The sequence below is a fragment of the Denticeps clupeoides genome, chromosome 17 (assembly GCF_900700375.1).
Source record: "Denticeps clupeoides chromosome 17, fDenClu1.1, whole genome shotgun sequence".
NCBI lineage: Eukaryota > Metazoa > Chordata > Actinopteri > Clupeiformes > Denticipitidae > Denticeps > Denticeps clupeoides.
In genome coordinates, this window is record NC_041723.1 from 15536385 (window position 1) to 15559609 (window position 23225).

Consider the following 23225-nt stretch of genomic DNA (forward strand, 5'->3'; position numbering starts at 1 on the left):
GGGTAGAGAAATGCTGCTGCATGTCTTTTAAATGGGACACGGAAATTTGAACACATTTCACCTGTTTTGTCCATGCTCCACTGGTTACCCCTACATTTGAGGATTCATATTCAAATTGTACTCACTTTGAAGGCTCCAAATGGCCTTGCCCCTTCTTAACTCTCTGAGCTGTTACAGTTTTTTAATTAATCTAATTTTACTGTTCTGTTCAGCATATTCTACGCAGGTCTGACGCAGAGTTTATAGGGCTTTATAAATAAAGTTGGAGTTGAAATTTCAAATATAAATAGTGGCCCAACTGAGCAATTGTTTCTGTCATATTTTTAATATGTATTACACATTACTTACAGCTTTAGTCTAAAGAATTTATTGCAAAATGTGCAATTAATTTGTGTTCAAAATGTATTGATTGGCAGCTTTGATTTTTTATTGTTTAAAACATTATTTTACAATCTGCAATTCATTTATTACATTTATGGGAAGACATTCTTAAAACACAATATATATATATATATATATATATATATATATATATATATTCAGATATCAACATGATTGTGCATGATTGTCATGGCCATCTCTGCTTTTTATGTTGTTATTTGTCCGGGCCCGTGTCTTGTTTTACTCTGACCATCCTAATCGTGGTCACATATTCCCTGTTGTTTCCTGTGTTGTCCCTCTGTCCCTCTGTCCTCAGTGTTTATGTGTTTATCATTATGTGGTTCTTGTCACTGAAGCCTCTGCTATTTCAGTTATTTCAGTTCAGTGAATAAATTAAGACCCCCCTCCTGTCTGCAACATGACAATTACAGAACGCATGTCAGTATAAATATATGTAATCACAATATTTTCAAATGGAATAGATTAGTTATTAGATCAGGTTATTTTGTTAATCTCTCTAAGGCAAGAGAACCAGCGCTCAACCCATCCACCGGCTTTCAAACCTCCAGCCGAGCTTCAGTGTCTGTCCTCCCCACAGGCCCATGTGCTGCAAACCGTCAAGTGCTACTGACTCAGAGCTGGTGAGCTCCAACACGCTCTGGCTTCATTTAATACCCAAAAACAGCCATTACAGGCCCATTTCACATTAAACTGCATGTCCAAGAACACTGTGTGCTCTAGAACACGCACACACTGCCAGAGCACAGTTCTGGCTTTTAATCACTGTTTATTCTTTAGAACAATTCAACATTATGTTGATCAGACCGATCAAATTTGGATTGGGCTGCCAGAAAAAAATTACAGCATGCACACAGCCAATTAGAAACCCCGCAGACCGCAAAAAAATAAAAAATACTCCCACTCAGTTTGGAACAGCGAGAACAGAACAGAAGGTTTTGTTTTTCTTTTTTTTTTTCCAGGCGAGGTGGAGAGGAGTCCCTGCACCTCTCCGTTTTCAGCGTTCACATTTCACGGGAGAGGCGTGTCAGGAGCACCGCAGGAGCTAGCAGCTCGTCTTGCCTCTGTGAGCATATCGGGCCCAGGGGGCTCGTCTGTGGGGCTTTGACTCTGGGGGCTCCACAGTCAACCCCACTTCTCACCATCAGGCCAGCCAGTGACACATGACTGTGCAGAACACCTATTAATGTGACATGCTCCTCTGAGGTGGCGTACTTTTTGAAAGGTGCACACCAACAGAGCGGCATTTCGAGGCCGACGACAGGCCGTGAGGATCATGTGTGTGATTTGTGGAGCGTCTGGATAACGTTACATGGCTGGTGTCAGCAGGACGTTTGCGGCAGCAACGTGGATTGAAGGGGAAGCTTATTTTCAGCAATCCTCTCAGGTCAACCTGCTTCAGGTCACCATTTCAGTTAGCAAGGCCCGTCAACCGTCCACAGCGGCGCAGAAATCCCCAGAAATCCCGGCGCTTCAGTAACTTTCTCACTTACCCACTCGCTGCCATTATGCCTATCAGGTGTGAGAACGCAGGCGTGTGGGCAGGCGTGGACATGTTCGCGGCTGTGTGCGAGGAAGCGTGTCGCTCTTATCTTTACAAATGCTAGAGCCGTTCCGAGACGTGGTTGACAGGCAGTAGCCACTTGAATTGATTACGAAAAGAAAAAAAAAAAAAGACTCATCCTTTCAACAAAGCTTCTGGATTATCTCGCTCCTCTGTGGAAAATATGACGCATGGGCAGTCGGAGTACCTCGCCGACAGAGGGGTTTCATTTCTCAATGATTCACGCTTCGGCCCCAATTACGCTCTCAGTGTGGCTCTGTCTGAGCAGATTCAGGGGTGTTTCAGAAAATACAAAAGAATGGTGCTCTTCTGATGGTCCCATTGGAGCCCATCACATCATGTTCCATTTTCTTCCAGGAAAATTGTCAATGGACAATTGCTTATGGTGACGATTTCTTCCCATGGATGCTAGCCATGTTTGCCCAAAATAAAATGTACTATAGATAGTTCATGGAACATGGAATTTTGATTGGCTGAGGGGACTCTTGGAAGTGACAATCTGTCAACCTGACATGTCTCTTCAGCCATGTTGCGTTGTTGAAGGATGCTGGTGTATCACGTTAGTGATATCTATCATCACTATGACCTTATGTCACTACCTGTTTAATCTATTTTCTCCTTTTGTTGCCTTTTTTATCTGGCCTTTATTACTTCAATGAAATTGGTAGTTTCAGACTTCAGACTTTTGATACCCACTAACTTGAAGGAATCTGGGACAGTGACTAAAGACAATGGGTGCCGCCCAGTGCCTAGATAACCCCTGGAGTCAACTTCTGTATTCTCCCATCCAGAAACACAAAGACAGGAAACAATCTGCGAGGATATTTATCAAGGCAAGATGCCAAAAACACATCCATGTAAGCAACCAATGTTACGTCCCTATTCGTACGAGGCTTGTGTCACTTGCATAATAGTATTCATTGCAGATTTCCTGCTATAAAGAGATCAAAACCAGATAAAAGGCATTCAGAAGCACATAGAAGCATCAAGGTCACAGGAACAAGACTGCAGTGTTGGTAAACACCAACAGAATCGGCCCATGCGAGTACAATAGGAATTCAATGTGGACCCATCCCTGACCAAGATGAGATCACCAATGGCTTAGGAGGAAATAGGAGATCTTACCCCCTCCACGTCTTTGACAATTTACCCATGTTTCCGTCATAACTATAATGGCACCTTACATAACACTGACTTTAGACTCTTACAAAATTAGGTGAGATCGGGCTTTGGTTGGCTGCAGGGCCAGAGGGAGGTCACTATAAATCTCACCACTGAGTCTAATTACTGCTTATTAACCCTGGGTGCCCAATCCTTTTATTGGGAGAAAGTCACATTATCAAGCACACTACATTACGGCATCTAATTACACACATGTACACATATAGCACATAGTAGGAACAATATATCTGGACTTAGGGCAGGTTTTAGTCATTTGTATGCATTCAATGAAATTATGCAATTTTTTTTTGCACAGAAATCTTTTTGTAAACTAAAAAGGAGTAAAGAATGTCAGAAAGAAGAAATGGTTAAAGAGCTAATCTGCAGATTTGTGACAGGACTTCACACACAACTTCCTCTTTTCATGTTGCAGGGTTGCCATATCCAGAAGCTAACACAACAAATCAACTTGGTTTGTGATTTCATTATAGATTCATTTAAACTAATCAGGTTCCAGACTCTCTAAACCAGAAGCCATGCGTATGTGTGCATGCACACACACACACGTCCACACACACACACACAGTCTCACAGACACACTCACACAGAGTTAAATGCACGCCTTGCCTCCCATCTGTTCTCATGGCCACTTGTCCTAGATACTGGGAGGATTAAAAGGGGATGGGATCTTTAAAATAAGCTTTGACTACAGGTGCAGCATGTTCTCGTTGCTATGGTAAAAACCCGCCAGACTAGGCAGTAGCAAAAACAGCAGGATATGACATGTTAACATACTTGTTGTAATGGTATGAGAAAAAGGTTTTTGCCAGTGTCAATATGTTATCCTAGTCTTGCATTTATGGTTAGTTAATATACTTAATGCGTTTGGCAAGGGTTCTCAACCTTCACAACATGAACATGAACATCAAGGTTCACCAGAAATATAATATGTCATTGCACAAAGGAACATTCTTATAATTTGATATTTGCTTGAGAGTAAGTGGTACAAAAACATTACAAGAAACAAAAAATAAATTCATCTTTAGGCTGAGACAAGGATTTGCGATCATCTGGATTTTACAACTTTTTTTACAATAACAATCACAATAAAAAAGAGCCAACAGTGCCGGTCTCCATACATATGATGCTCTCAGTAAATGTGAGAAGAAAGTCAAAAGCATTTTCATCTTTTTTGCAATTAATAAAGAACATATCTGATCAGTCTGCTCACAAACAACACAATCCCACTAAGGATGCAAATTCCAAATGATGATGTATACCCCTAATATATTTTTTATTTCTCTTATTCACATTTATACATTTTAATAACAACAAATATAGGGTTATATAGGGTTAGTGAAAGTGAAAGTCATTGGAAAACACAGCATACGGAGACACAATGAAATGTGTCCTCTGCTTTTAACCATCACCCTTGGTGAGCAGTGGGCAGCCATGACAGGAGCCCAGGGAGCAGTGTGTGGGGACGATGCTTTGCACCTTGGTGGTTCAGGATTTGAACAGGCAACCTTCTGATTACAGGCCACCACTGTCACTTAGTGGGTTTGTTTCAAAAATGTCATTTGAAACACTTAAAAAATATATAACACATACCAGGTATTTCTTGCATGATTGAAAAGGTGCTGGGTGGTTTAGACAAGTTATTTCCAAAAATTGTTGGAATGGATGCGGTGAATCTGTGAAATTTTTACATCCATTATTTACTTACAATACTTATGATTACAGTGTAATAAGTCTAATAGCTGTGCAACATCCTGTCTCTTACAGCTTGTTCAGGTTTGGGCTGTGCTGGCATGACATCTGCTTTTATTAAGACTCTCCATTTTATGTTGGGTCAACCCTTGATAATGAAGCCGCATAAACGTATTAGCGGCCAGTTTGGAACTTGGGATCTACCGTGATCTGCCTGAACTTTGTTCTTCACTCAGGAAGGGTGACAAGTGTGAGAGTAACTCAACCCTGGCAGCTGAAAAAGCCACCCACGGTCTAGAGGGCTGCTAATGCAGTTATATACACCTACGTACGCTCTTACACTTCCTGTAGTTTCAATTATTCATGTAGTCACATGCAACAGCGTTCTCTTTTCACAGGGTACAGAACCCATGCAATGACAGGTACAGGCACCACAAGGTTCAGTTTGATACATTTTCATCACACAAAACATAATAAAGGGCGCGCTAATGCACAAATATGCCTTTTTACGTGTTTATAGAGGGAAAGAGACCCTTATCATCTGACTTCAGTGTTCTGTATCTGGAGAAAAAGGTCACTAAAATCTACTGGGGCCAAGCCATTTCCAGCTTTAAAAAACAAATAAGAAAATCTTTACATTGATTCTGCACCCACCAGGGAGCCAGTGAAGGGAGGCCGGGGTGGGCGTGATGCTCCTGTCTCTCTTCATCCCAGTTAAGACACAGTCGCATCTTTGGCAACACGTCATGCATTAAATAAAATCACATAAAAAAAAATATCCATTTACTAAAAACGCTTTACTTCCTTGTAGAATATATGTAAGCACTAGTACTCAAATAAGGGGCAGTATATGTCCCAACAGCTCGGGTGTCCATACCTCGCTTCAGTTTATGTCTCTGCAACACATTACAAGATATAGACTACTCTGACTGATTTTAATACACATTGAGTGCATCGGATAAATATGCCGGACATTTGAAATTCTCTGCATCAACTGTAGAGATCTCCACTCAGTTTGGTTGCGGTTCCAAGCGCACGCAGATCATGTTTCCCCATGTCACGTAATCCAAGCTCTGCTCATTCCCGAGCCGGGCTAGCTCATGGGTTTGAAGAAATGTGTGAGGTGCTTGAGATGTTTGCGCTAATTTGGGCCAAGGCGTCTCTCTCCGTCCGCCTCCGCTACAGTGGCTGAGCCCTGCATATTCCACTCTCTACCAGATGTGGGTGTCTGGGAGTCAAAGTTCGCACGTGTGCTGCGCCTCAGCTCTCTTTTTTTCCAGCCACAGCTGCTTGTGGCTCGGCCCCCTCGCTCTCGGTCGGGCCCGAGCGGTGACTTGGCAGCTCGGCGCTCACAGCTGTCCTGAACGTGCCTGCAGTGTTCCGCGTCACACATGGCACCTCTTCTCTGCAGGGTCCAGCTAGTTAACCACAAAACGAAGCTGTAGATGTAGATGATGCCACCACATTCATCCAGTTTCTCTCTTTTCTTGCTGAGGGCACCAGCTGACTTCAATATTAAACTTCAGCGTGCTGCAGAAACTCGGAGAACACCAACAAGGAACAGGATTATTTCAAACTTGAACTCGCACTTTTTTTTAGGGCAGCAGGTGATGTGCCCGACGTATCCCCATCTCTGTACCTGTCGCACACCCAACGGCTATTTATTGAATGGGAGCGCTTTAAGAGGCCTCTGCCAGAGCCTGGGTTAAAGACCTCTCTCGTCAGGCCCGCCCGCTGGGTTCAAAGCCACCGTTCCAACTGCAGTGTCAGCCGGTCCGACACAAAAAAGAATGAAAGAAAGAAATTGCTGAGGTTTACTGCAGACAGGGAAATAGAGAAAAGGGACATTTTGGCTGAGCAAACTGAGGCTGTCATCACTCCAGATCACCCCAATAAAGAGACCATGGATTTTAGGTAATATGGCACAAGATTAAAGCCAAGCTGTGAATTGTGTGCGCAGTGAAAGGCAAATAAGCACTTTGATGTTGTTTTTTTTTTTTTTTTTTAACTGGTTGCTCCTTCCTCAGCAGATTCAATGGGATGCAGCAACGCAGGGAAAACCGGGGAATGAACGTGGCTTTTGTATTTGGCAGGGAGCCTGATATTCCGGCCTGGGCCCCTCTGCTGTACCAGCTGCAGCTTGTAGACTTCAGAGACAAGCCCGACCCGCTGGACCTCCCCATACCGGACAGGATCCGCATTGGCAACCAGAAACGGGAGCGTGGCAACTTCTATTTCCAGAGGGAGGAGTACAGCATGGCGACCAGGTCCTACTGCATGGCGCTGGATGTGCTGACCACAAGCACGCGTGGTAATCTGGCCCCGTCATAATAATATTTTTATATAGGTTATGGTGCGATGTGCATACTGTATCAGTGAAAAGCCACCTTCATGAAATGATGATTAACACGGGATGGGAAAAAAAAGCGACCAGGAAGTGCTCAACAGGGCTGTTGGAAAACCACGCCCACTGTCTAACGTCATGTTAGACAATGTTCACTGCAACGAAGAGTTTTTTTGGTACTACATAGCATCATTCTTGTTATCAGGGTTCAGTTTTGTACATCTATATTTTTATAAACGAGTAGATGTGTTGAACCTTTTGACTGGTGTAGTGCGCTGCATTCTTCCATTTCCTAGCAATAGACATATTTCTTTAAACTGAAGGACTTGTCCATAGATGTTTATGTGAAACACAGGGTTAAGTGCGTTGCTCAACAGTATTAGTAGGAAGATTAGTAAAATGGCATGTTGTAATGGCACACTCACACACACATATGTATATATCTAGCAATTGGCTTTTTGTTTCATTAAAATGAAGGGATAAACTATATTTTAGTCAGACGGTCTTGCTGAGCTCCCTGTAAAAGCACGTTGCAAAACCACAATGCAATTTTAGGCTGCATACGGTATCAGGCTCTTTGAATCCAAACGAATTAACCATTGCCTGTAGATATAATTTCTGTACGATGGCAAGTGCTTCAAAGGTTTGACAGCACATCAAAGACAGAGAGAGTATTTCTGCAACGGTGCATAGAAAAGAGCCGTTGAGCATACAGCTGCTTTCGTCCATCCTGGTCCTAAATCCCCAGAGCTTGCTGGCATGGATTTTTTTGACTTTGTCCCTGGCTGCGAGTGAGGGCACTGAGGACATTTGCTCTGTGCTTCATGCTGTAATATTTATAGTGCAGAAGTGAATTGCTTATAAGCTCTTCCTTTAAAACAATATTATAATTTATGTTAAATATGACAATTAGGTATGATTATTGCATAAGATTCATATTTTTTCTAAATTTCTGATGCCTGTGCATGAGAAATGTGTAAAATGTGAAAAACAGCAGCTTTAAGAGAGCGGTCACTACAAAGCTGGAAAATAAGAACACGTATAATCACGTTTAACCTTTAACCTGCTGGGAGAGCAGGCCCTGCCACGGCACAACTGATTCAACTCGCCAGCCAAACAATCAAGTGGGCTAAATGGGCTAAATGGGCTAAATTAACAGCATGGGACCATAACTGTGTGGCCAACGAGGATAAGAATTAGATCACTGGTCTGCTCAGCACCAAGCAGAACAAAGACCAGCTCAGTAAGGCGAGCGCTTCCTCCCGGTCCATCTCTAATCACCACATCAGAATGCAAAGTCGTGAGCACAATATGTGACCACCCAGACTAACACCTTCATTAGATCTTACAATAATGAAACATCTTATATCGCTACAAGTTGCTTCTGCCTCTTAACCGTCTTAATTGGTGGAATGGCAGGTTGAAGTTGAGAGGGCCATTTTACAGTAATGAGACAGAAGAGTGTGGAGCGCTGGCTTGCAGTAGGTGCCAATAATGGTTCATCATGCATATGTAAAAGCGGAAACTGGACTAAATTACCCATCAATCATGCTATCAGTGTTTCTGGAAAAAAAAGAATAATTAAAATGAGCACAGCAGGACAGGCGCCAAATTCTTGTTGCGCTATATGAGATGTAGGACATGGGGAGTATTCGCTTATGTCAAATGATGATGATGATGATGAGAAACCTCATCACATACCTTTGTGATTCACAAAAATAAATACAACATGAAAGCATTGCTTGTTAGCTATCTGATATCCATTAAACCAACTGTAATTATCTTTTTTTTTTTGAAGTTTTAAATTAAAGGATCTTATATCAATGATTGACAGTATTCATTTGCCGTACTGGATGATTTAAACCGCAAGGTCCATTATTTTTCCCTTTAACATTAGCACTGCCTCATTCACACGGAATGGCCCAGTCCCAGTTTTCTAGCCTGCAACTGCGAATGACGGCCCATATACCAACTTTAGATTGAACAAGTCTCACGCATTTCTGATCAAAAGGGTTTCAACCCAGCAGCGGGAGGGGAAGGGTCCCAACTGCGGATTTTTATAACACACCAGCGTCTTCACATCACATGCCCTCAAGTTCCCGTTCCTGCTTCCTTTGTCGTGCATATGGCCAAGTCCCTCGTACCCTGAGATAAACAGGCTTAACGGGGCGGCCTGCATGACAATGGCCCAGGTGCGAGACTCTCTTTCTTTGGCGTCTGTCTCCCCGCAGACGGCAGGGGCTCTGCGGCCGAGGAGGAAGAGGAGGTGAACGATTACCGGGTGAAGTGCCTCAACAACCTGGCGGCCGCTCAGCTCAAGCTGGAGCGCTACGACGAGGCTCTTCACACCTGCCGTGACGTGCTGTTCCTCGACCCCAACAACGTCAAAGCCCTCTTCAGGACAGGCAAGGTAAGGTCCTACTGCTTAATGAAACGTCTGCAACAAAACAAAGCCTGCGGTAAACCCGTCTTACGTATGAATTTCGCTTGCAGCTCTTGTCGGACAAGGGTGAATATGAAGAGGCGATGGAAACCCTGAAGAAAGCTCTGAAGCTGGAGCCAACGACCAAGGTGAGAGGGAAGAACCATTCATCTCTCCCTTCTGGTTTCCCATGCGGCCTGAAACCTTTCCTCATCTGCTCATAGCTGCTCGGATCAACTGGCATTTGAATTCAATGTTGTCTTTAGATCTGGTCAAAAGTTCTTCTGCCTAAATAAAGGGACAAAACAAATTGATATTGTCAGGGTGCTAATAAAAAACGGCTTATTGAATACTTATTTTGGAAGCGAATATGAGAAAATGGCTGACTTTCAGTACAAAGGGATACTAGCCAACAGGACCCTGCGCTGGCGCCATTAAAACCATGGCCACCGTGTGAGTGAGCCCTGTATTTCAGCCATTTCAGCAACTTTACGTTTACAAAAAAAAAAATCTAAATAATTAAATAATAATAATAATAACCCAGGTGAGAGATGGCAGTGAGCATAGATTTGCGTTCAGGCCACACCTGCTGCCGGAGTGATGTGATGGCCGGCGTGGGTCACGGTGAGACAGACCTTGCTCCAAAACACAATCTCGAGCTGGAAACTCCCCCGTTTAAAATGGGTGTGCTTTAGGAAAACAAAGTGTCCGCTGTGCCTCTGTATTGGATTATATAGGGGGAAATAAGAGGAATATGATCTGTTTTCATGAGGGGAAAATGTGAAAACGTAGTGAAAAAAAAGTATTAATCCCAGACACTGACTTGTGTGTTGGGTAAGTGCTCAGTTGCCTGTCCCGTCACGCCCCGATGGAGCGTCTGCTGCACAGGGTCATGCCGTCAGGAGGCGTCTGCAGCAATCTGTACTACCTTCAGCCAAAACTTTCTCAAAGTGTAATGCGTTGTGTTTTGTCTATTGTTTTACGTGAACCTAAAAGGCACGGAAATGCATGTTCGGTTTGCTTTACCTGATAAAGTTGTCAGATGAAATCCGCATTAGCCAGGACTGCTTCTGATGGGCTAATTAAAATGACATTTGCAGAGACGGCACAAAAGTGAGGGCCACAGCAGACACAGAGTAAATCCTGACCCCCGGAGCCTTTAGAAATGGAGTCCTGTTGTAATTATTTGTGTTTTGAGCGAGTTCTCCTGTGGCCTCGGTTCCCCTCACACCCAGGCTGACCTGCTGCACACACACCATGCAGCAGTGGTGAGCTCGCCTTGTCTAGACAAAACTAAAATATCTTCTGTTCCTGTAATGACACCCTTGTCTCGGCGGTGAGGGGAAAAACACGCTCTCAGGAAACCCTTAAAAACCCTTAATACACAAGCACAAGCAGCAGGACCACAGGCTTCAACACAACTGAGGTTTTGGCATTAATTTGCAGCACTGTAAAATGTAATAACACTAGCAGAGGAAAGAAAAATCCAATAATTAATTGTAAAAAAAAGAGGAATTCCTTTGAATAAGATGTGTTTTCAAGCTTGACCCAGACTTGGTCGTAAAACATCATTACTCAATAAAGCCTATTTGTTTTCTATGTCACCTCCAAAGTGTATTTTTGTCCCATCGTCACCAACGCAGTCCTGTGACAATTTCCAGACGCAGAGTGCTATGATTTGGTTTCTATGTATTGTGTGGTTAGTGCTTGTCATTTCATTAGGTAAGAAATTAATGGAATGCTCCCATGAGGGTGCTTGCACTGCTTATGAAGAGCTAATTTGTTCCTCTCTTTCAGACGGGCCTATGCTCTTTAAATACAAATTCTTTAATAAATGTTGTGCTAAGTAAAACTTTCCATTTCTGGCGGCTGTCAGGCACAAATAACAAGAAGTGCAGAGAAAACCCATTGTTGCCCTGCCATAGCTGTACAGACACTGTATACCACGACTTGGTTGCACTGTCTTGCCACAGGTTTTGATTATGTGAAGCCCTCAAGCGCAGAGCCAACCACCAAGTTCCATTGAGCCGTGACCAAAAATAACCCGTGTTGCCAGATTTTGCACAAAAAAGTAGATATAGCCAAAGAAAAAATTCAGTGAAATTACTTTGTGAAACGCCCTCAGACATGTAGCTAGAGGTGAATTAATAGAATTAAAAATGTCTAGCCTCATGTAACCTTGACATCAAAAACCATTAATTATAATTGAATAATATGGCCGTATTTACACAATTTATGGGGAAAACACAATGTCTTTATTTTTACATTCTTTTGAAACAGTGTACTGACAAAATAGGCCAATGACCAAAGTTACTTTGGCCATTAGGGGGAAGTTGCTTTGGCCATTGGGGTTCGAATCCACTGAGCAAGCACCGTTCCCACACACTGCCGTCATGGCTGCCCACAGCTCACCAAGGTGATGGGTGGCTTGCTGTGCCTCACAGTGACAGTCACTCCACTTTCACACTTAAAAGACATGGCAACATGCTCGACGACCCCTGTCCAGAAGTCTATTTAGTGTTCAATGCTGCCCTCTGCTGGACGGACACAGTGATACCTGCTCTGTCTTCTTTCCAGGCTATTCATGCAGAGCTGTCAAAGCTGGTGAAAAGACAAGCGGGAGGCAACGAAACGCAGAATTGGCAAATAAAACCAGCGCAGTTGTTCGGCGACAATATTGCACCGTTTGTGACGCCCCCGAAGAAGAAGCCCTCGGTGAGTGCATGAATGCTGGTTCTGAGAATCGACTTCATCGTCTGCAAGGCAAACCAAATGATGCCACAGCACTGTTCTGTTTGTAATTTCAGGGGATTTCTTGGAAATTTCTGCTTGGCGCTCTGGTGGTTGCCTTGGGCAGTTTAGTGACATCAGTGGTCCTGACTGCGAGAAACTAACTCATCTGAACTACACTCAGACTGTCTACAAGCCCAGCAACCAAATATACAAGAGAACTGCCAAGGGGAAGAGAGAAAAGTGCACTGGACCATTGAAATGGCTGCTCTGTTTGGCTCTGATGCTAACCCACACCGACAGATGCTTAGTGGAATGTAGTTCTAGAGCACATAATATTGTGTGGCCAGATAATTTGTTGGCTGTTGGATATGGATAAAAGCATTGTAATACAATTTATAGCTCACACAACCGACACATATTACATTCAGAGATGAACAGAGGTAACACATTTTACAAAACAAGTCTAACATGTCTGATATAGAAAGCAATGGTTTGGTAATCGTTTTTTTATTAGCGACACTACACAGACACACACACACACACACACATTCTTCTAATTGATTGTTTTTGTTGTTTTCTTGTTGTGCTTTTTTTTTATTCAGAATTAAGCGTCTAATAAATATAGTACGTAATTTTAAGTAATTTGTATAACTTATTTTAACCTGCATCCATGCAATGGAATGATGTGGAAGGTCATCCCTCGTTTTGCTACACGCATTTTGTTCCTGTAAATAAAACTTTTAACTGGACTGATGTAATTTGATACTCGATTCTGTGTAATAAAAAAAATACGCAAAACGCCACACGAGAGCGTGTTACGTAAGGCGCTACGTACCGGTCCGACGCCTGGCCAATCAGGTGGAAGCACCTGACAGCGAAGTCTCGCGGTGTTTGCATTGGCGATTCGACTCCACGTCCGCCATCGGTGTGCCGTCGGGGGAATAGATAGCGGCCCTCTGGGTGAGCTTATCTGGACACCGAATCGAAGAAATGACGAGTAAGTCTCGCTGGTATGAACGCGCTCCGGTTTTCTGGGTTTAACCCCGCGGCCGAGGGGATTCCCAGCCTTTGACATGTTAGAAGCGGCCGCCTTCTGTTGTGAAGCTAACGGCTAAGTAGCTAGCGGCCGTTTGGCTGCTGACGCGTCACGGACGCGGCGCTGCGTCCCTTTTTTAAACAGGCTGGAAGGCTCGTTAATTGCGACATTTTCGCCCTTCCAAGCCGAGCTGAGCGGTCGGATTGGCGGTTGTTCGGCGGCTCGTGTTCTCCAGTCAGCGGGAGCTTGCGAGGCGGAGAGCCGGGTCGCCAGGTGTCGTTTTCTGGTAACGTGGCGCACTTGACCAAAACACGCACTACGCGCAGACTGGCGACGTCGTGGACGCTGCGTTCGGACCGGGAACAGAACGATCGTCGCTTCCGAGGATCACCACAGTTCTTCCTGCTTATTCTAAACCTTTTCAGTGACGTATGAGCCCTAATAAGAAAGCAGAAAATGGGAAGATGCCCCACCTCGACCAGAAAATGAAGTGGCTGGAGGTTCACTAAATGAGACCCATTTCTCAGTTTTAAGTGATGCCAGAAACTCCTGACATGAACCAGTCCAAATGTGGGAGTGTTAAATTGCGTATATAGTTATTGTTGTGGTAGCATTTGGATTGGCTTTTGTTGTACATGCAGTAACTGTTACTTTTCAGAGTGTAAAGAGTGTAGACACACATTTCATGCTGATCACCTTTTTACTTTGCCACAGTTGGGGCAGTGGTGGCCTTGCCAGTAAGGAAACTGACCTGTAATCGGAAGGTTGCCAGTTCGAATCCCCACACACAGCCTCCCAAGTGCCTTTCATGGTGATCAGCATGAAATTTCCACAAAAACCAACATTGTGAAACACTGCAGCACAGCTCACAGTGACAATGACTATGACATCTCTTCACTTTGAAAAACAAGTGAGGTGGTGGTCACCTAGTGGGTAAGTGGGATGATAAACTGGTGTTGAAACATTAATCTGTTTATAGGTGTTGTCATTACATTTTCAGCATTTATCAGACGCCCTTATCCAGAGCGACTTCAGTAGTCAGTAGTTACAGGGGACAGTCCCCCCTGGAGACACTCAGGGTTAAGTGTCCTGCTCAGGGACACAATGGTAGTAAGTGGGATTAGAACCTGGGTCGTCTGGTTCATAGGCGAGTGTGTTACCCACTAGGCTACTACCACCCAATAATACCCAACTATTGATGATATTTCCACGCATCAAATGTATAGATTGGGTTTGTCACCTGTTCGTGCACATCGTTTAGTCCGTCGTTTACCATTGCCAGCCTGTCTCTCTGTTCCACAGGGGGAAACCAGCGTGAACTTGCCCGCCAGAAACATGCTAAGAAGCAGAACGAGATGGGCAAAGGGAAGCGCAATGAAGATGGCCTGTCTGCTGCTGCCAGGAAACAAAGGTGCGAGAGCCGTTCACATTCCTGTGGGCCGCTGGTGACGAACCCGGTGTCTGTGTTACCAGTCCACATTCACAACAGGATACTATAGCTTGTGATTTCCTGTTTAGACTGTGCAGCTCCAAAGCAGGAGCATCCTTTACTTGAACCGACTGATTCATTTGTCATAAAAGGAGATAGAAAAGTAAAAAAAAACTGGACCCAGGTCTGTGAATAATCAGTCTCTGCACATTACACATGACTCAACTGTTCACACACTAAAGCCATAGTAGTTTGTCAGCGTAAATCTTGCCTACCCCCAGCGTTCAGTTTCTTCTACAGAATCCGTATGTCATTTCTCCTGTAACTGAATGTCGTCTTCCTTCCCCAGGGATGCAGAAATAATGCAGCAAAAACAGAAGAAAGCCAACGAGAAACAAGACACCAAGCCCAAGTAACTGACTGGAGGTGGAGTGACCCCTCACACTAAAAGCATACTCAGTAAATGTTAACCTTCGTGTAATGAGCTGAATTCTGACCTTTGTAATTCAGGTCTCAGCGTACAGAATCTCCATCTGTCCTTTTCTGTGAGGGCGGGTTTCTAACCTTTTTGCTTTGGGGAATCTTATGGTTATTGGCTCTTCACTGTGCACAGGTCTCATTTTTCTTGATCAGTATTTACAATGTAAAAAAAGCAAGAATGGCAAGACCTCTTGAGCTTGGAACTTCAGCCCTGTATTTTTATACCCCCTCTCCTGACTTTCAGTTCTTCAGTAAAATCTACCTTTAGCTCCACATTTCCTTGTTCTGCGTATTTATTAATACTGCATGCTTTGAATGGCAGTTTAACTTCCTCTTTCCTTGATTTAAGTTACACAAATACAAGAGAGGCATTGCCGTGTTAGTGGTATGGCTTTATTTAATGCAATTGATTTAAATACTACATGTAAAAATAAAGTGCAAGACTGTACATTTGATACATGTTTAAAATCTAGATACATACTCCATAAACCCTGGAGTGAAATTTGATCATTTGGGTTTTAAACACAAACAAAACTGTACAAAACTTAACCTTTCACATGGTTAAAGCCCGAATTATTCTAAAAGCTCAAAATTAAAACAATCAAAATTTAGAAAACCCTCTTGGCTAAATGACAAACTCCGCCCCTTCGTGTATAAAAACATGGAAACGCGGTCACATTCCACAGCAGTTGTTAAGTGCCTTCTTTCCACTGGATAGGCTCAACTTGACCTGCGACCCAGACTGGCGTCTCAGCTTCACGTGTTTCTTCACCTCTCTGTTTGGAGGGTGGACAACTGGTTTCAATATGCCGAGATCTGATCAGGGTCGCTTGCTCGAGAGCTTAGAGGCTTCTTACCTTGCCAGATGGAGAACGGCCTCCACGACGTTGGTCCCTTCTTTGGCGCTTGTCTCACAGAATAAGGCGTTGTAGGTCTGGAAGCCATGGGACCATTTTTAATGGATTTTATTATAAACAACTTTATAATAAACAAGTAATGCTACTGAGGCACTTCTAAACACTGAATTCTGTCATCTCCTAGCTCACCATGGCTAGCTTCTCCCCGTGGACCGGACTCACGCAGCTACCTTCTGGACGCTCCGCCCGCAGGTCCATTTTATTTCCGATCACGCAGGTGGGGATGTTCCCATCTGTTGACTCCTGTAGGGCAAAAGAATTTCAACAATCTGTACCCAGGGATGACTGTGAATCTACACAACATGGCCACTTCATCAGAAATGTACCTACTAACCCACTCGTTAATGGTCAGTTATTGACCAGAGGGTATGAGGCTATTTTCAACTCAGCAGCAACCTCAATAGCAGGGGTAACCAAACCTTCTACAGGTTTTTGGTTTAACCTTAAAGAAGTATTCAGATGTCAGCCTTGATAAGTGGAGTCATGATTATAGCTGCATCTAACACGGGCACAATGAGGAATCATGAGGAATCTCTACAGGATAGGTCTTTCTATCAGGATGAGCCTGACATCGTAAGGACATACCACACAAAGTTAATTCATTTAAGTTTGCCTGAAAAATGGGAAGGGGGTTAAATATCAGCAAAAAACACTTGCCCTACCTGAATCTGCTCCATCCACTCTCGGACGTTCAAGAAGCTGCTCTCAGAGGTGACATCGTACAGGAGCAGAACGCCGTGGGCTTTACGGAAATAAGACCTAGCAATACTTCTGAATCTGGGGAAAACAAGCAGATAACGGCAGTGTTGACTCTCCTCAAGCACTCAAGCTTCCCCACATTTTCTGCCTCCTGCAGGATGCAATACCTTTCCTGTCCAGCAGTGTCCCATATCTGCAGACTGGTTCTCTCTCCATCCACAAGCATCTTTTTTATTTGAAAATCAACCCCTAAACAGAATGAACATTCAGTCTTAGAATGAAAGAAAACATCTCTATGAACGTTGTCCTCACCCAGCGTGGTCTGAATATCTGATTTAAACTCGTTGAGACTGAGGCGCAGCAGGAAACTTGATTTCCCTGCCCCGGCATCTCCTGCCAGCACCAGCCTGTACATGGGAGAAGGCCCATCAGAGTCCAGCAGGTCGGCCTCTGCATGCTGATGGGGAGAAAATATATGTTTCATGGGGGTGATGGTTAAGACACAATCTGGTTCTGCACTTTTACCATTAATACAGCTCCCCCTGGTGGCCATACCTTGGCAGGGAACGCAGACAGGCGTCTCCTGATTGAGGAGGCAATAGAGCTCACTCTGCTGGGGGCTACAGAGACCTCCGCCTCTGACTTCACGTCTGTCGTCTGACATGGAAGAAACACAATCGGCAATCATACTACAAAACACTGAACAGGGTATTTATTTTTCTATTAGTACTTTCAATAAAACACTGGGGATGCGGGTGACCGTGTACCCCCAAGCCCAGGTAAATAGGGAGGGTTGAGTCGGCAAGGGCATTCGCTGTAAAACTCTTGGCATTTATATTGTGCAGCAAACCAGACTGGTCGTAGAAAAAAAGTGCTCTCAGTAAACCACATGGTTTACTAGGTTAAGTAACCATGACGATAGACAGGTGGATGAATGGATGTACGGAAGACTCCTGCTTATTCAGGAGGTCCTATAGTACTGATGCACAAGTGTGGTTCAGAAGAAGCAGCAAATAGTCATGAATTGTTTGAATTTCAAGTTATTTTAATGAAGACCATTAAGCAAAGACCTTTAGCATAAATTTGCATGAACGATTACAAATAATTGCTGACGCATGACAAAAAGGACGGATCACAAGCAGGTTGCAAACACCAACCTCCAGTTCAGAAGGCACATAGGAGTAGCTGTGGTGCACAGTTTCCAACGAGTCCCTGCTTTCGTCACTGTCATAGCCACTCGCCATACTCCCATCCACGTCCATGGGCAGGGCCACTCCGCTGTCAAAGTACTTATCTGCCCAGCTGGCCACATGTGAGTAATTGGAGTTGGAAGAATTAACATCCATGCCGTCCTCCTCACTGGCAAATCTTCGCAAATAAGACACATCTTGCTCCAATTACGATGTTACACTGACATTCACAGGGCTTTTCTGCGGACTGGAATAGTAAACTCCATACCTGTTATGGCTGAGGGTGCTCTGTCTGATCGGCCTCATCCGTCTTGCAGGGCTGTCGATCTTCGGCGAGAGCTAGAAACAAGATCATGTGACCATTAAAAAGGGCCACTTAAAGGTATTTTGTTTGCAAAAATGCACGTTTCTTTCTTACCCTTCTTTTGCTGGATGCCATGTCACTGGCAAGAGCAGAGCGCAGCCCATCATTACTGTCATACAACTTCTTATTCATTTCCCTTTAAAAAGAGAGCCCGGGAATGAAGTCCAATCATGACACACAAAAAAAAAAAAAAATGTATATGATAATAATATGAAGAACATATTAAAAGTACTCTTTCTTTTTGCTCTTACTGAAGGATTTCAATATGATTGGAATAAGACTGATATTCTATCACCATATTCTTCAGGTCGTCACTTTCTCTGCAAACAGAGAAGAAAAAAAGATCCAGTTCATTTTCAAAGTCAATAAACCTATTACGTGTTTATGTATTTTTATTAATGCACTAATTTCTTCAGTGATCAAGTGAAACGTAGACACTGGTACCCACTGCTCATGCTGAAGCCTCTGTTCCGTGTACGCGTTCTTTAACTTGTCCAGCTCCACCTGCAGAACCGAGATGTTGGTCTGTGCCTTCATCAGAGAGCTCCTCAGCTGATCGTTCTCCTGCAGCATGGAACGGGACATGATATTCACCAGTCTGGAGGGACCTGATTCAAACTTTATACTCATTTCACACATACCTGGATTAATTCGCGCATCTGATTTCTCAGTCTGCTGACATCTTCTTTAGGACTGCTAAGTTCGGACTCCTCTTGGTACTGAAATATTTACAACATACAAACTGTTCGTTACTGCACTGTTCAATGTGCTCTTCATGAGCATGAGTAAATCCCACTATATGAATGACTAATTTTCTTGATAATATTTTATTGCAAATATTGTGATTGATCAGAAGAAGCACACAGAATAATGATCATAACAATAAAACTTTTAAAATGCTTTATATTTAATTTTGGTATAATTTGTATGTTTGTCCACAAATTCAATAGTATGGATCTATGAAGATGGCATTTCTCATAATTTAAAAGCAAAAGAAGTCAATAGTTCATATAAAAAAAAAAAAACAATACCAAACATTTGCACATTGCAGAACACAACAGCGGTTCTTACTGTATAGAGTCGATCAACAGCAGCCTGCAGATCCGTCACCTCATTATCGTGTTTTCTCTGCAGCGCAGCCACCATTTCCTCCATTCTCTTCTGCTCCTGTAGCCATGAAACCAGAGATGAGATGGTTCCTCCCCCCTACATATTCACCGGCATTTATCAGCTTTACAGGGAAGCCTTTGTGTGGCCTGGATAGTTCCTGTGCCCCGTCTGAACTGAAGGAATGCGAAGGTCCAGGCTGAGGGACTAGTTCAGACATAAAACTATACTGTCAAAATCGCATAACAGTTATCATCCAAACTATCATATTAAGATTTTACTCTGTTAAATGTTATTCTTTTTTTAATGAACTTAAATAACCATAATTATATAAGTTAGTTTTCGTGCTTAATTAAAAACTGAAGCAGTTTTCTGTTTAAGAAAACCATGGTTAATGAAGAAATACTGTGAAATAATCCCCATTTAGTTTTCCTGAAAGAGACTATTCCAACAGCATTTAAATGCATGAAGGAAAGAAGGAAGAAGCTCACCTCCTCCCTCACCCTCTCCTCTGTGCGTCGCAGCTGTAGCTGCAGATCCTCCTCCAGCTCGGCCAGTTGGTTAGAAGTAGTCTCTTCTATCCTGCCCAGGGACGCAAGCAAACGTTCACTCAACTAGAGACCAACAGAATCAGCTCCAAATAGCTGTTCCGCCATCTCAGACAGTCAATCCATACAATGTCCCCTCCCAAGAGTCCCACGGCACCCCAAGATGGAGAAAAAAATAGTGGTCAGGTGACCCTGCTTGACCAGTCGTTATGGAAGGAGGGAGTTCCAGGTGTAGAGAGCGAAGCGTTGCGTCCTCGGAATGCTGAAGGAGTCTTTACTGTACAAGCAGCGAATTAAGAATCTCAGCTCAGATGGAAATGCGAGAACGTGTCCAGCAAATTGAAGTTTAAACTTCCTCATTCCCTCATTTCACCCTGGCCTTCTTGACCGCAGCCTCTGAAACATGAACGTACTTCATTTCTTGTTCTCGACTTCATAATAACATGCAACTTAATACCGTTTCTTCAGGCCTAGCATCTGAACATCCATCGTAAATCTATCTATTGTTACAATAACATAAAAAGTACACTTTCATAATAAAATATACTACAAATGTAATTACTAATATTTGCCAATTGGGAATATTAATATTGGGAATACTATAATTTGTTGCAGGTAAATATTTTATATATATATATATATTTTTTTTTTTTTTTTTTTTTTTTTTTTTAAATAAATAGCTGCTCTGTGTAAAATGGGATACTACACGTTCCGATATTGTCTGGTTTCATGCACGTCCCATATCTATAAAAAGTTTTTCCCATGAAGCAGGTTCATAAACAAGCTGAAAACATTAGAGTTACCCCCAGAAAAACCAATCGCCATGATCTCCATACTAATAGAGATGTAGAGGTCAAAACCAAAATAATCTTCTTAATAAACGTACACAAAAAGGTATTTAGACATGTTCTTGTTGCGAGATTAATTCTTTTGTCCGTATAACATCAAACCGATTCAAGAAATCCTGTCCAGACATTGCTCATGTGGTGAAGGACAACTGGAGCTTTTGATGAACAGAACATCTGCTCTGGTGAGGCTCATTTTCAGCTGTAGTTTTGTCACTTGTCAATTACTATTTTATTTACATTTCTGAAAGGACCATAGACTTTTCAGACTGGGGACATTCTGGGGAACTTCCTGACACGGAAAAAAAAGGTGTGTGCATGGACTTCACATGAACTCACGCATTTGTCCACCTCCTAACAGGGCGGGGCCACGGTCAATCTGATTAAAGACCGGCTTGATGTGATAAAAAAAATCAATTAAGGAGGGTGAAAACCCAAAAACATTTAGGGTTGTTCAGGGCGGTGTTCTTCTTCTCACCTCCTCAGGCTGGTCTCCAGCTGGTCACTGTCCAGCCGATGGTCCCGGCCCTCGCTGACCAAAGCCTGGACGAACTCCTCATACTGCTGCAGCAGGGCCAGGTCGGAGGAGGAGTGGATCAGCTGGTACATCTCGCCCAGAGCATCCCGCAGCCTGCGGAGAAGAGCAACACATTCCCATCAACTGCGCTCCAGGCTCATCCTGCTCACAGGGACGAATGTCCCACCACAGCTCTCTTTACAAATGCTTGGAAATCAGCTCAGATCTTAATCTCTCCATCCATCGTGCGATTTGGAGGAGGCACGAAGTCACCTGGGCAGGTAGAAGGCCACGTCCCCGTCCATCGTGTTCTCGAACTCCTGCCAGGCGTCGCGCTGCGATCCGCCCAGGGACGCCAGGTCGAGGGTCTCGGACACCTCGTGGAAGCGCGACGAGAAGTCGCTGAAGTTGATGCTGCCGTCCGCGTCCCCGTCGAACCTGCGGAACAGGGAGCCGACGTCGCCGGCGGGGACGCCGAGGTCGCGGCACACCGCGGAGAAATCCTCGAACTCGATCCGGCCCGACCTGTTCACGTCGCAGGCGGAGAAGAGCCTCCGCAGGTCCGGCGTCTCCGTGTCCATTTCTAACCCGGTGCCCTTTTTTATTTTAAACAAACCACCAAAAAACCCCAAAGAAGGTGCTCCGCTTGTCCCGCGGCGGTGAAATTGAGGTAAAGTCCCGTGGTAAATCCGTGCTACGGCCCAGTGCAGGTGTATGGAGGCGGAACAGGTGAGTCCAGGCGGCGGCGGCGGCGGCGGCGCATTCCCTCGCAGCGGCCTCCATTAATGCCACCCCGCGCCGTGATTGGCTGGTTCGGCCAGGGGGCGTGAAGGGGGCGGGGCCAGGCGCCACCGCGGCCTTCGTTATTAAGCGCCACATCGTCGCCAGTTGCACGTTCTGAAGTCGCTCTGAAACAGGAAAATAACACTCAGAACACAAGATCGCCATCGTGTTTTATTTAAACCATATACAAAAGAATTCGGTGAAAATCTGATATTGTCACGACCGAAAAGGTCTTGTTTCTCTTTAAGGTGTGGACGTCTTATCAGCAAGTGCTTGTTTTTTGTGAGCCCTTGTGTACCTTGAGTTAGCTAATGCACCACACCCAAAGTGACGGAGACCTCATGAACCGCTGGGCTTGTATGTTTCCCCACGCCCAGGTCTACTTTCCTCATGAAATGCTCGGTTCATGAACATCTAGAGCAGCTTAAAGATGGAAACAAATTCAAATAATAGTTAGCAGAAACACCAGTGTCTCACTTGCAGAGTGTAGTGTGACTCTCTGTGCAAACAGGGAACTCCACCTCTGCTTAAGTTAGGCTGATTTGTTGACAATGGATTGGGCCACCATTAACTTTTCTCTGACGTGGGAATTGATAACCATGACAATGAGGCAAACAGCAGCACTACAAAAGCCTACGTGAAACATGCAATCATATTTGGTCCTAAGGAAGGAAGTCGGTGCAGGTCCAAGCACAGAAAATCTTGCTAGATTTTCTTCATGGTAGGCTAGGGCTAAATTACATGCTAGAAAATGCTAGTGACATTGTTTAATCTATGAAAAGGTATATTGATGACATATTACTGCTTTTTTATGTGTGACAATTGTGAATTAATAAGCATATACAGTACAGGCCAAATGTTTGGACACCTTCTCATTCAATGTGTTTTCTTTATTTTCATGACCATTTACATTGGTAGATTCTCACTGAAGGCATCAAAACTAGGAATGAACATTACATTACATTTACAGCATTTAT

The 23225-nt window shown here is 43.8% G+C and overlaps 3 protein-coding genes across 6 annotated transcripts in view; 2 read left to right on the forward strand and 1 right to left on the reverse strand.

Moving 5' to 3' along the window:
• The window catches only part of fkbp16 (FKBP prolyl isomerase 16), a 36909-nt gene extending 23938 nt beyond the window's left edge, over positions 1-12971 (forward strand). Inside the window, exons 5-9 of the mRNA XM_028958556.1 lie at positions 6928-7145; positions 9410-9588; positions 9672-9749; positions 12178-12315; positions 12408-12971. Of these exons, the coding sequence (XP_028814389.1) occupies positions 6928-7145; positions 9410-9588; positions 9672-9749; positions 12178-12315; positions 12408-12494 (700 nt within the window). The 3' untranslated portion in view covers positions 12495-12971. The remainder of the gene's footprint in view (positions 1-6927; positions 7146-9409; positions 9589-9671; positions 9750-12177; positions 12316-12407) is intronic.
• Positions 12972-13182: 211 nt separating this feature from the next.
• Positions 13183-15553, forward strand: serf2a (small EDRK-rich factor 2a). Its single transcript, XM_028958558.1, has 3 exons — positions 13183-13330; positions 14672-14780; positions 15148-15553. Exons 1-3 carry the CDS (start codon positions 13324-13326, stop codon positions 15212-15214), a joined length of 183 nt encoding a protein of 60 aa, XP_028814391.1. The 5' UTR covers positions 13183-13323; the 3' UTR covers positions 15215-15553.
• A 96-nt stretch (positions 15554-15649) lies between these two features.
• rasef2 (RAS and EF-hand domain containing 2) lies at positions 15650-22247 on the reverse strand. Of its 4 annotated transcripts, XM_028958553.1 has the most exons (17): positions 21739-22247; positions 21427-21579; positions 20047-20137; positions 19520-19615; positions 19090-19167; positions 18897-19012; positions 18700-18768; positions 18503-18584; positions 18353-18423; positions 18052-18262; positions 17450-17551; positions 17207-17351; positions 17062-17143; positions 16858-16972; positions 16325-16438; positions 16136-16212; positions 15650-16054 (listed from the first exon to the last, which is right to left on the reverse strand). In XM_028958553.1, exons 1-17 carry the CDS (start codon positions 22044-22046, stop codon positions 15952-15954), a joined length of 2013 nt encoding a protein of 670 aa, XP_028814386.1. In that variant the 5' UTR covers positions 22047-22247; the 3' UTR covers positions 15650-15951. The 4 variants fall into 4 exon arrangements, with proteins under 4 accessions (XP_028814386.1, XP_028814385.1, XP_028814387.1 ...); XM_028958552.1 differs by having other exon boundaries at positions 17062-17351; positions 19520-19609; XM_028958554.1 differs by having other exon boundaries at positions 17062-17351; positions 18052-18196.
• Positions 22248-23225: the final 978 nt, after the last annotated feature.